General features: G+C 34.9%; 1 protein-coding gene across 3 annotated transcripts in view; it reads right to left on the bottom strand.

Moving 5' to 3' along the window:
- Positions 1-13,159, bottom strand: part of PBK (PDZ binding kinase) — a 29,946-nt gene that overhangs the window by 12,947 nt on the left and 3,840 nt on the right. For all 3 annotated transcript variants that reach the window (XM_077868735.1, XM_077868734.1, XM_077868736.1), the window contains exons 2-6: positions 12,893-12,963; positions 8,248-8,341; positions 2,824-2,966; positions 1,917-2,086; positions 152-281 (exon numbers count right to left, since the gene is read on the bottom strand). In XM_077868735.1, the coding sequence (XP_077724861.1) occupies positions 152-281; positions 1,917-2,086; positions 2,824-2,966; positions 8,248-8,341; positions 12,893-12,950 (595 nt within the window). In that variant the 5' untranslated portion in view covers positions 12,951-12,963. The remainder of the gene's footprint in view (positions 1-151; positions 282-1,916; positions 2,087-2,823; positions 2,967-8,247; positions 8,342-12,892; positions 12,964-13,159) is intronic.

Here is a 13,159-nt window from a genome sequence, read left to right as displayed (position 1 = left end):
GCTTAGTGGAAGACAGACAGGAGAAATATTGTTTACTATATACTTTTCATATATAGGTTTTGATTTTTGAAGAAAACTTACTTATTTAAATATGAAAAAAATAGAAATTTTAAAAACTGCATAAAGTTTTAAAAATTCGAATACTACTTACCAGTCATATTTTCATCAAGTGGCAGAGAGACTCCTACATCACAGATTTTAATTGTTTCAAAATCACCTTTAATTACAACATTTGAAGACTTTATGTCTCCATGAAGCAGTTTCTTTTCTTGGTGTAGATACTAGAATAGTGGAAAATTTAAAAAAATATGAGCAAATACATAAATTAATAAAAAGATACGATAACCTTCAAACAAAACCAACTTGAACTCCCTTCCTGAACTGCATGCAGGATTTTATTTGTCCACCATTCCAGATTATTTGAAGTCAGACAAGGGAACATTTCATGTTACTTTGGTCTGCCACACTGACCAGACATAAAAGAGTCTTTGGAAATCAATATCTATTTACAGATAAGCTAACTTTTTATTTTCCAACCCATCTCATATTTTATAGCAAAAGGAGGATACTGCAGCTTTAAAAATGTATCACAATTTTACTCGAGGCTAGTAAATTTAGAAATAAATTTGGAATCTTCATGGGATGGCTGGGTGGCTCAGTGGTTAAGCATCTGCCTTTGGCTCAGGACATGATCCTGGAGTCCCGGGAAGGAGTCCCACATTGGGCTCCCTGTAGGGAGCCTGCTTCTCCCTCTGCCTATGTCTCTGACTCTCTCTCTCTGTGTCTCTCATAAATACATAAATAAAATCTTTAAAAAATAAACAAATAAAGTTGGAATCTTCACAATGAGGCACACATTTCCCAAATTGTCAAGATGTTGCAGAACGACAGATGAGTAGGGGCTACATGTAAGTCACAAGCAAAAGAGGAAGGAGAAATGTCATCTAAGACTATATTTTATTTTACATATTAGCTCTTAGTAACAATATTCATCCATAATCAAAAATAATCCTGCAAAACTGTTTGTTCATGCATTAGCATTTGAGCATCTACTCTGTGAGCTGGGCTTGAAATGAGTGGAGACAATTTTCAGTATATATTTTGGAACACACTGCTTAATTTAAATGTTGCTGATCATAAATTGAGTATGCTCAAGTATTTTTTAGTGAAATTTATTATTTTCACTATATACATTTAAAGTCATTATTTATTAAATCATTCAAATTATTAATTTAGCTTAGCCTACCCATTTACAATCAGTTTTTCTACATAAATATATATTTAGAAATATTGCTTTTATGCAGTTTCACATTTCATCATTCAATTTAACATGAGACTTTGACATCAGTTTCAATATATGATCCACTTTTGAGTCATCCAACAGTGTTCTAGAGCCATCATTACTTCTGTTTGGGTACCTATGAAAAAGAATTCTTTTCCTTCCTTAACACTATATCTATTCAAAGGCACAACAATTTATCTGAAAAACATGGAGAGGTTCTTCTTTTTTTTTTTTTTTTTTTTCAGTTGATCTACATATATTGATATCCAAAACTTAACATCTCACAAAGCAATCTTTAAGAGGCTTGTTTATCAACACAGGATTAGGCTATACCCCCAGGAATAATTACTAAATTTGTGTTAAATTGATTAATCCTTTTAACTAAATCTAACATATGATCTCTATTAAACAAAACTACTTGACTTGGGTTATTTCAGCCTACGTAAAGGCCTCAAAAAATACCTTGCTGAACAAGATAAGGAAATAGTGCCCTCCGCAATATGAGAGAATCTATTGACTCTAACTTGGGGCAACTACCTCTTTCAGGGGGGAAAAAAATTCCACCCTCTAATTAGGTATGTAAAGTAGTTCTTTCATGTTCCACAAAAACCATTTAAAATATAATGGCAGTTACCTTTAACCCTCTTGCCATGTTCAAAGCAACTTTTAAAATTATGGCTGCTGGAAAAGGATCTTGGCTGTCTTTATTTCGTTCTTCTATTAAGTCATTTAGAGACTTTTCACCTCCATATTCCATAGCAAGACATAGACTACCATCACTGGCTTCAGTGAAGGCACGATAACCTTAAAGAAAACAGGACATTTTCTTACTAGAATAAGGAAGAATAACAGTATTTAAGTTTTTTTACTGTGATGTGACTGAAAACATATCTGGATTAACACTGACAAAATACAATGGGACAATTATTTATAAAGCTAATTTAGTAGCTATAATTTAAAATGACTTCAGTGTTTGCCAATAGTATTACAAATTAAAATATTTTTAAATGTTTTATGCCTTCCTAAATATAATGGTTTCACTAGTCCTATTTACATTAAAAATGAAAATAAGGAAATTATCTAAATGAAGATCATTTTATATTCCCAAATTCTCTACAATACCAGCATCATAATGAGTGTATCTACTCCCACGAAATTTTAAAAATATATAAGCATCAGGGGCACCTGGGTGGCTCAGTGGTTGAGTGTCTACCTTCGGCTCAGGGCGTGATCCCAGAGACCTGGAATCAAGTCCCACATTGGGCTACTCACAGGAAGTCTGCTTCTCCCTCTGCCTATGTCTCTGCCTCTTTCTGTGTCTCTCATGAATAAGTTAAAAAAAAAAAAAAAAAAAAAAACTTAAAAAAAAAATATAAGCATCTAAAAATATTACATAATTCTTATTTTGGAACATTCACAATAATCTGATTCTTGCCAAACTCCACTACTGCCTTCATTTTTATTAGTGCAACTGGTCAAGAGATTTTATAAACTGTTTCTGAATAAACATACATACTGTTGTAAGATAAATTTAAACTTACCTACAATGTTTGGGTGATGGAGGTTTTTCAAAATCTTAGCTTCATCTATTAATCTCTTTTGATACATACTTTGGTAATGATCATTACATTTAGGGTTAATCTTTTTCACAGCCCAAGGAGAATGAGACAAGCCTCTTGGAGATCTTAAAAAAATAATCAAAAAAATGTATAGAAAGAATAATAACCATAATGCATTTCAAATGACTAACAACTTTCAAATTTTAAAAAGGGCTCAATAATACTTTGTTTAAAAATTTTTCTTTAAAAAAAATTTTTTTTTCTTTAAATATTTTCAACTACTGGGGCACCTGAATAGGTCGGTCAGTTAAGCATCTGACTCTTGATGTCAGCTTAGGTCATGGTCTCAAGGTCAGCACAGTGTCTGCTCAGGACTCCCTCTCCCTCTGCCTCTGCCCCTCCTCACCTGCCCCCTTCCCACCATGAGCACTCTCTCTCTCTCTCTAAAATAAATAAATAAATTTTTAAACAGTTTAAAAAATATTTTCAACTATCAACACCTCTGCTCCACATCCTTTTAATTGGAAGACAGATATATAGCTGATATATCTATTAATTCCAAGAGAAGTCTGGTATCTATTGCTGAAAGGGAGGGGTTAAAAAGAGACAACTAAAAGGAAAAAGATGAAACATTATAAATTTCAAACTTCATAATTACTATGCTGTTCTCTAATTTTTCCCATTTCAGCATGTCAGACTACCAACTCCCTATCAAACATTTAACTGTATGTACCAGAGGTAAGTTACAGAATGCTAAGTAATAAGTGTTTATATCCAAAAAGTTGAATTTAAAGAAAAGATGTACAAAAAACATTTGGCCCATATATATGGTTGTGCAAAGAATGACAGATTCTTCTTTGCCAATAAATATTGTGCCTCTACAGTAACCAATCCATCCTATACCCTTCACCATATGCTCAAAGACATACATTTAAGAAGATAATAAACATAGAAGGATGCCTGGGAGGCTCAGAGGTTGAGCGCCTGCCTTCGGCCCAGGGCATGGTCCTGGAGACCCAGGATCGAGTCCCACGTCGGGCTCCCTTCATGGAGCCTGCTTCTCCCTCTGCCTGTGGCTCTGCCGTTCTCTGTATCTCTCATGAATAAATAAATAAAATCTTAAAAAAAAAGATTTTATTTATTTATGAGAGGAACAGAGAGAGATAGAGAGGCAGAGCCACAGGCAGAGAAAGGCAGAGCCACAGGCAGAGGGAGAAGCAGGCTCCATGCAGGGAGCCCAACGTGGGACTCGATCCTGGGTCTCCAGGACCATGCCCTGGGCTGAAGGCAGTGCTAAACCGCGGAGCCAACCGGGCTGCCCAATAAAAATCTTAAAAGAAAAAAAGAGATAATAAACAGAAATGAGAAAAAAATGTAAACCATCTATTTTTCAGGAAGAATCAGACATTTTAAAACTATTTAAGGTATAGGGACACCTGGGTGGCTCAGCAGTTGTGCGCCTGCCTTTGGCCCAGGTTGTGAACCCAGGATCCAGGATTGAGTCCTGATCTGGCTCCCTCTGAGGAGCCTGCTTCTCCCTCAGCCTATGTCTCTGCCTCTCTCTCAATCTGTCTCTCTCATGAATAAATAAATAAATCTTTAAAAAAAAAAAAAAGAGTATTTAAGGTATAAACATTTTGAGATCTAAAGAAACAGGTAAAACAAAGTCAAGGAGAAGTTTACATGATAAGGTAGATAGTTATTCATCCGTACAGCAAATTAAGGACAAAATATATGCACCATATGGGCACAGAGGTAATGAAAGAATCTTGACAGAGATAAAAGTTTTACCATAAGATAAAACAATAGACTGAACTGAGAATCCACTTGGTTGTGCACTAACTCATGAATATTGGCTCTATGATGGCAGGACCCTTTTTTTTTTTAAATCAAAAAACATGCGCTCAAAGGATCACTAGATTTCTTAATTCACATACATCTATCACAAATAAGTTTATCCAAATTTTTTTTATTTTTAAAGATTTATTTACTCATGAGGCACACAGAGAAAGAGAGGCAGGCAGAGACACAGGCAGAGGGAGAAGCAGGCTCCATGAAGGGAGCTTGATGTGGGACTAGATCCCAGGTTCCTAGGATCACGCCCTGGGCTGACGGCAGCACTAAACCGCTGGGCCAAATTATTCTTAAACCTCCAGTTTTAGGTAACAACAGCATTTGGGGATGACCTCTTCCATGTCATTGTATTATGAAAAATTTATTTTTCAAGTTCCAAAGGGTACCCCTCAGCTCCCAAGTATTGAGAATTCAGTAAACATATCCACCTTCACCTTTCCCATAACATATCTCAATCTACAGAATGCCAAGAACATATTTATAAAATCTTTTTTTCTTTTTTAAGATTTTCTTTATTTATTCATGACAGACACAGAGAGAGAGAGAGAGAGAGAGAGAGGCAGAGACACAGGCAGAGGGAGAAGTAGGCTCCATGTAGGAAGCCTGATGTGGGACTCGATCCCGGAACTCTGGAATCATGCCCTGAACCAAAGGCAGACGCTCAACCGCTGAGCCACCCAGGCATCCCAAGAACATATTTATAAAATCTTAATAAAATATTTTGCCAAGCTAAAAGTTTGTTCATTGAAAAGACAAAACAGGCAGATTTTTAATGAGATTGCACAAGGAAAAAAAATATTGCCAACAAAAATAGAGACAATCACAGATTCATCAGAGAGAAAAAAAATTTAAGTGAATAAATACTACTACTTTTACCCTAATATATTTAAAGGACAAAATAGACAAATTCTTAGAAAAATCTAAGAAAACTGACAAAAGAGAAAATGGAGAAAATGTAATCAAGAGTTTAAGACATTCCATAAGAAACACAAAGCCCAAATGATTTTATAGGTGAGTTTACTGAACTTTCAAGGAATATATCATTCCATCTTACACAAACTATTCTAGGGAATAGAAAGAAAATGGGGTAGAGGTCTAATATAACCTTAATAGACAAATCAAATAGGGACAGCAGAAAAAGGAAAATCACAAGCTAATTTCACTTAAATCATAGATGTAAAAATCCTAAATAGCAAAATGAATTCATCGGTTTTATTAGAAAATAATAGTGTATCACAACTAAGTGAATCTAGGAACACAAATTTAACATAAAAAATAGACTTCTAGATTAGAATACCTCGAACATACACATTAATTTTGATCTCTCCCAAGCCCCCACTGAAATAAAAGCAAGTGGGTATTTTAAGACCTATACCCAATGAAAAGGATGTAAATAATGAAAAGGAAACAAAACACTTTTGGAAGCTTGGAAAGCAGATGAAAGTAACAGACTTAACAGACCTAGTGAACTTCTTGAAAGTCACTTAAAAAAGCAGGTGAACTCCTAGACACTCTCCCTGATTCTGCATCTCTAGCGCCTGTCTACCTCCTATTCCCCTTCTGAAGACTGGAGACTAGCTTTGGAAGGGGTTAAAGCAGAGGGTCTTTAGCTTTAGCTTTACTGGCATAGCTGAGAACCCATGAAGCACACAGGGAAGAGTAATTCATGACCATATGCATACTAAATGATGAATGTGTTTTCACATGTGTATATTCCTGTGTTACTAACATCCAGATCGGGATACAGAGCACTGATAGCACCTTAAATAAACTTAGGGTGCCATGTGAAAATGGAAAACTTTCAGATAGTTAATTAAAAACAAGACAGACAAAAATGAAAAAAATATAAGTTATCAGAAGATAAAGTTGGAGAAATGTCCCAGAAAACAGAGCAAAAAGAAAACCAGGCCAAAAAAAAAAGTAATAATAGGAACTCTAGAGAGAGAAGAGCATAATGGGGGTGAAAATTATCAACAAAGTAATTTAAAAAAGAATTTCCCAAAATTTAAGAGTAGGAATTTTCAGATTCCAAAAGGCTCACACCCATGTATGTCATTGTGAAATTTCAGAATACTGGTGACAAACAGAAGATCATAAAAGGTTCCAGCACAGTGGGAGGGACAGATAACCTAAAACAGATTACATAAAAAGCAGGAGCAATCAGAAAGGCTTCAGAAATCTCAATAGCAACACCACAGGCTAATAAACAATGGAACAATGACCTCAAAATTCTGGAGGAAAATTATTTCCAAACAAAAATTCTGACTCAGAAAAACAAAAAGGCCATTCAAGTATGAGAGTAAAATGAAAACATTTTCATAAATGCAGATTCTCAAAAATGTTATTTCCTGTGCATCTTTTCAATGGGGGGGCTACTATATGCCCTCAGTCAAAATGAGATGTAAACCAAGAAATAGTTAGATAAAAGATACAGAAAAACAGAGGATCCAATTCACCAGAGAAGTGAGAGACATCTCTAGGTTACCAGTAAAAGAAAACCCCAGGTTGAAAGTCCACATCAGGAGCAGTGGTGAGGTCAGTCAGTGACTACCATTTTTCAGTATCAACAACATGAAGCTTTCTAATTAAGTCTTACATACAATAGAACTTTGTTGGCAACATAATACATTAAGAACATTTTTTCAAAACGAGGAAAAAAAATGAGACTAGACAATGAACCTGTGAGAACCTTTTCTTTCAAAAACTTGTTTTTAGACACTAAAAAATGAATGTCTACAAAACAAATAGCACAGAAACATACAAAGGCGGTGTTTAAACTACAAAACTTATTCAATAGCCACACACATATAATTCTATGCTATTCTCAATTCATTAGCTTTTTATTGAAGAAAGCATTTCTATTTGGAAACAACAAAAACTTAGATGAAGCTAACAATATGCTAGTAGGATGATTCCAAGAACACATTAAGGAATATATGTTGACCTAAGTTGTTTGCCCACTTTATAACCATGAAACCAGGTACAAAGTAATGAGTAAAAGAAAAAACTTTTTAAAAAATGTCTGTTGACACTTAGAATTTTATTTTTCTTTAACATAATTTTCCTACTTTAAAATCATATATATGCCCTTCTTACTTAATAGTGTGACATAAGAAATAAAAAATTTCACGTCTTTAAATGAGAGAATGCTAAGAAGGCTACTCTCCAGATAAAAGAGGTTAGCAGTCACTGACATCCCCAACATCGGAGTCGACTCTGAGGTTTTCCTATTAAGACTCCTGCATTGTTACCACACAGGAAACACCTTCCCTCTGTCTCTTTCTCTTCCCACACCAAGGAAAGCCAAGGAAAAATCGTAAGGTAAGTTCCTTCTCCTTTAATAATCTATCAGTAGGAGGGTAGGAGAAAAGTATTACCAGGCAAAACTCTGGCAAAGTAATAAAAGGTTCTAGGACCAGAATGTAGCCGTCAGACAAGATCAGGAACATACCTCAAATCTAAAATATTTGAATTTTCATATTCTTTATTGTCTTCAAGTACAGAGCAACTATGGTTTCATGTGAAAAAGTTAATCTGGAATGTTATACTCACCTTTTCATAAGGTACACATTTACCCCAGTACCAAAGCCAAGCTTCTGCATAAATGGAGAGGCAGGAATATTTATACATGGAGTTGAACATAATGCTAAACGTCAGAAAGAGAAATAAAAAAATATAAAATTAGTATTTAAAAAGACCTCTAGGGCAGCCCTGGTGGCTCAATGGTTTAGCACCACCTTCAGCCCATGGCGTGATCCTGGAGACCCATGATAGAATCCCATGTCAGGCTCCCGGCATGGAGCCTGCTTCTCCCTCTGCCTGTGTCTCTGCCTCTCTCTCTCTCTCTCTCTCTGTGTGTGTGTGTCTCTCATGAATAAATAAAATCTTTTAAAAAAATTTAATTAAAAAAAATAAAAAGAGCTCTAACAAGAGCATCCTAGTTTTTTCAACATAGGAGTATTAATTGGCATAGTCTTCTGTAGAGCAATTTGATACTATCTACACTAATTTTAAATGGATACCCTTTGACCAAGTCTACTTTTGGAGCCCTATCTCACAGTAACCCAGAAGCAAGGATCTGCAAACAGTTGATTATTTTTTTTTTTTTTGGCTCACAAGCTAAGATTGTTCTTAGATTATAAAAGTGTTGTTAAAAAATAAAGAAGAATATGCAACAGAGTCCCTATGTGGCCCACAAAGCCTAAACTATTTAGTTTAGTGTGTGTATGCTGTTTGCAAAATTGTGCACTATTGCATGTGCCCAAAGGCATTACACACACACACACACACACGTATGCACACACATTTCAATATTGGGATTTGATTTTGTGACGGCAAAAAAACAAACAAAAACCTAAGTAATCATCATTAGGGTCATAATTATATTACAAAGCATTATGTAGTCATTAAAAAAGATGACATACAGTTTTAACTTTTGTTCGAAAACAATTAAACTGCCTTCTCGCCAGGAATAACTAAAACACTTGACAAAATATAAGTTTTCAGACATCTGACAACAGGCAGAGCAGGGCTGTGAACTCTGAGAGAAGAGAAACAAATGATGTGAGCCCTATCATTGCCCTTACTTACTGCCTGAAGGCAATTTCTGGGCTCCAGCACACAGAAACATAGCCCAGAAGTCTTGCTGAATTCAGGAGAAAGAGATCAGAGGTCAAGGAGATCTAAGCATCTAGAATTACAGGGAGAGAACTACAGGGAGCCATTTGGAAGGATGGCTCCAGAGACCTGAAAAGAGGTTTTCCTTGGAGTGTTTGGTTATCTGCACATACAATGGATGGAACTCCCCAAAGTAAGCGAAAATACCAAACCCAAGTAGTAGACTAAACAACTGTTGGCAGAGCACACTCTAGGAATAGTTCAATTACCATCAGCCAGAGTGTGGTAACTCTGTAACACACAGGTAAGGAGTAAAGTCCTCTAAATGATCACAATTTAACAGTACCACTGTATTTTTGCCCAAGAAAAATGTTTACAGTAAAGCTTAAAACCACACCTCAAAAGAAACAAGCTAATGTGCAGGTAACTTAAGTGGACCATAACAAAACCACACACCCCCTCCACGGAATAAATCTAGCACTCCACAATGTAAAACATGCAGCAGCCACTTAAAGAAATTACCAGGCATGAAAGAAGAAATACAATCCATACCAGGAGAAAAATAAACCAAAAGAAAGGTACCATAAAATGACAGTGATATAGAGTTAAGAGGTAAGAACCTTAAATCAGAAATCTTAAAAATGTGCTCAATAATGTAATGGAAAATGTGAGCATAAGTGAAAAAAAAATGTTAAAAAAAAAACCTAATGGAACTTCAAGGAGTAAAAATAATACAACAAACAGATAAGAATAAGAGCATCTAAAGATGCTGTTAGAGAAGCATCTAGGGAAGAAGGTAACTGAATTTTAAGACAAAGCAACAAAAACCACCAAAAATGAAGCACAGAAAAAAAGATTTAAAAAAATACAAAGAAATAATCAGGAAGCTTTGGGACAATAGCAAAATATGAGATTTGATCCAACCACAGAGAATTACATTAAAGGTAGTCTAAACAATGTTGTCCAATAGAACTTTCTGTCATGATGGAAATGTTATATATCTGTGTTGTCCAGTATGGCAACCACTAGTCACATGTGGTTATTGAGCACTTGAAAAGTAGCTAGTACAACTGAGGAACTAAATTTGTAATTTTATTTAATTTTAATTCATTTGAACCTAAATTTAAATCACCACATGTGGCTAATGACTAAACAGTCCAATTAAAGGCAGAAATTATCAGAATGGATAAAAACAAAATAAGACATAACTACATGGTGCCTATAATAAACTCACTTTAAATATAAAAACACAGGAGTTAAAAGTAAAAAGTTGGAAAACATCCTATTCAAACAGCAATCAAAATAAAACTGGACTGGTTCTATTAATATCACATAAAGTGAACTTTAAACAGCACAACACTGGATAAAGAAAGACATTTCATAATAGTAAAAGGGGTAAGAAGTCATCAAAGAAATAATCATCCTAAATGTAGGTATCTAGTAAAAGCTCTAAAACACATATAGCAGTCACTGCAGAACTCAAAGGGAAAAGTAGATAAACCCACAATTGTAGTTGGAGACACCCCTCTCAATAACAGAGTAATTAAAATTAGTAGAGATATAGAAGACCAGAACAAAACAACGTAAGTCAGCCAGCTTGACCTAAATGATATTCATCAACCACTGTACCCCAGAACAGCAGGAAGTATGATCTTTCCAAGTACCTGAAACACTCACCAAAATAAATAAGCCTTAAGTCAAGAAATGTAAATACCAGTATCAGACATGAATAAGGAGGTATCACCACAGATCCTACTGACATTAGAAAGTTACTAAGAAATATGAGCATATCATGGATAACATTTTGCCAGTATATTTGACAACTTGAAAGTGAAAAACTTCCTTGGAAAACACTAACAAAGTTTACACAAGATGAAATAGATCATCTGAAGAGCCCTGTATCTATTATCTGTGAAGTCACAGTTAAAATCTTCCTCCTAAGAAAATTTCATCCTGCACGGCTTTACTATCATCAAAGGAAGAAAAATTAGTTAAGGAAAAAAAAAAAAGCTCTATCAATTCTATATATACTTTTCAGTAAAGGAAGAAAAATCAGTTAAGGAAAAAAAAAACCCCTATCAATTCTACATATACTTTTCAAGGAAAAAGAAGGAAACCCTCCCCATATTACTTTAAAAATATAGAATAAGCTTATATCAAAACAAGAAAGATATTCCAGGGACAGCCCCAGTGGTGCAGCGGTTTAGTGCCGCCTGCAGCGCACGGTGTGATCCTGGAGATCTGGGATCAAGTCCAGCATTGGGCTCCCTGCATGGAGCCTGCTTCTCCCTCTGCCTGTGTGTCTCTGCCCCTCTCTCTTGCTCTGTATCTCTCATGAATAAATAAAATAAAAACATCTTTTTTTAAAAAAAAAGAAAGAACGATATTCCAAAAAAAGAGACAACTACAGTCCAATATCCCTTATGAACACAGAAAATATTAGCAAACTGAATTAAGCAACATATAAAGTACATTATGACCAAACTGGCTTTCCCCCAGGAATGAAAGGTTGGTTTAACATTTGAAAATTAACATAATTTACCATATTTAAAGACTAAAAAAGCGAACTATCTCAATAGATTCTGAAAAAGCTCTTGACAAAGTTCAATATCCATTCATAATAATGAAGGATAATAAAAGGAAATCCCTCACCCTTATAAAGAATAACTGTGAAAAACCTACATCTAACATAAAACTTCACTGGGAACAAGGCAAGTATGTCCACCCACATCTCTTCTATTCATTTTTAAGATTTTATTTATCCATGAGAGACAGAGAGAGAGAGAGAGAAAGGCAGAGATATAGGCAGAGGCAGAAGCAGGCTCCCTGCAAGAAGCCCGATGCGGGACTCCATCCTGGACCCCAGGAACATGCCCTATGCTGGAGGCAGGCGCTCAACTGCTGAGCTACCCAGGCATCTCAATATCTCTTCTATTCAAAAATATACTAGAGTCAGTGACATAAGGAAAGGAAAAAGAAATAAACTAATACAGATGGGTAAAAAAAAAAGTAACACTGTCTTCATATATCCATCTATAATAGTACCAACTATGTATATAATAGCCTAAGGAACCCATAAAAAGCTAATAGAATAAGTGACTGTAGCATGGTTGCAGGATACAAGGTGAATATATGAAAATCTATATACTAGAAATAAACAAGATTAAATTTTCTCCTCTATTATCTTCCAGAAATTTTATAATTTTAATCATTTTTGTAAGCGATGTAAGTGATTTCGGAGAGAAATTTGCATATGAATATCCAAATTCATTGATTTGCCTTGGAAAAATATCTTTCTCTCACAAGAGCAGTGAATGTATGGAAAGGGGAAAGGTAAAGTAGTTCATGGGTCAAACTGATTCTTTACTAGGGAGAATCTCCAAATCTGTTAGAATGTCAGTAAGATTTGCCAAAAGATGGCCAAACCCTGGCCTATAAAATAACTCTTAATTGTTAAAATCAACATTACAAAGAGGACTTATGCTGAAATTATGTATAAGTAATAATTAAAGGATCAAACTCTAATAATGCTAAAACATTTCTAAAAGCGGTAACAATGAAAAAAGATTTTATATCTTACCAGATTTCTTTTTTTCTGATAATTTGCTTGGTGTCTTGAAATTATTGATTTCTTCCATTGTAATAAACACTCTAGGTGATGAAAAGAAATTCAAAGTTACACTGCAGTTATACAGAATACAACTCTAATTCATGAAGAAAAAAAATCCCATAACTCCTTTTCTCATATAAACATAAAATTTGAGAACAGAAAAAGACCATGATAAAGATTTGGCCTAATTTTACTTACAACGAGAAAACTGAAACCTAGAGAAGTATAACTACTTAC

Source organism: Canis aureus, chromosome 24 (assembly GCF_053574225.1).
Source record: "Canis aureus isolate CA01 chromosome 24, VMU_Caureus_v.1.0, whole genome shotgun sequence".
Classification (NCBI taxonomy): domain Eukaryota; kingdom Metazoa; phylum Chordata; class Mammalia; order Carnivora; family Canidae; genus Canis; species Canis aureus.
Note: the sequence above shows the minus strand (reverse complement) of the source record. Positions and strands in the feature narration are given on the sequence as shown.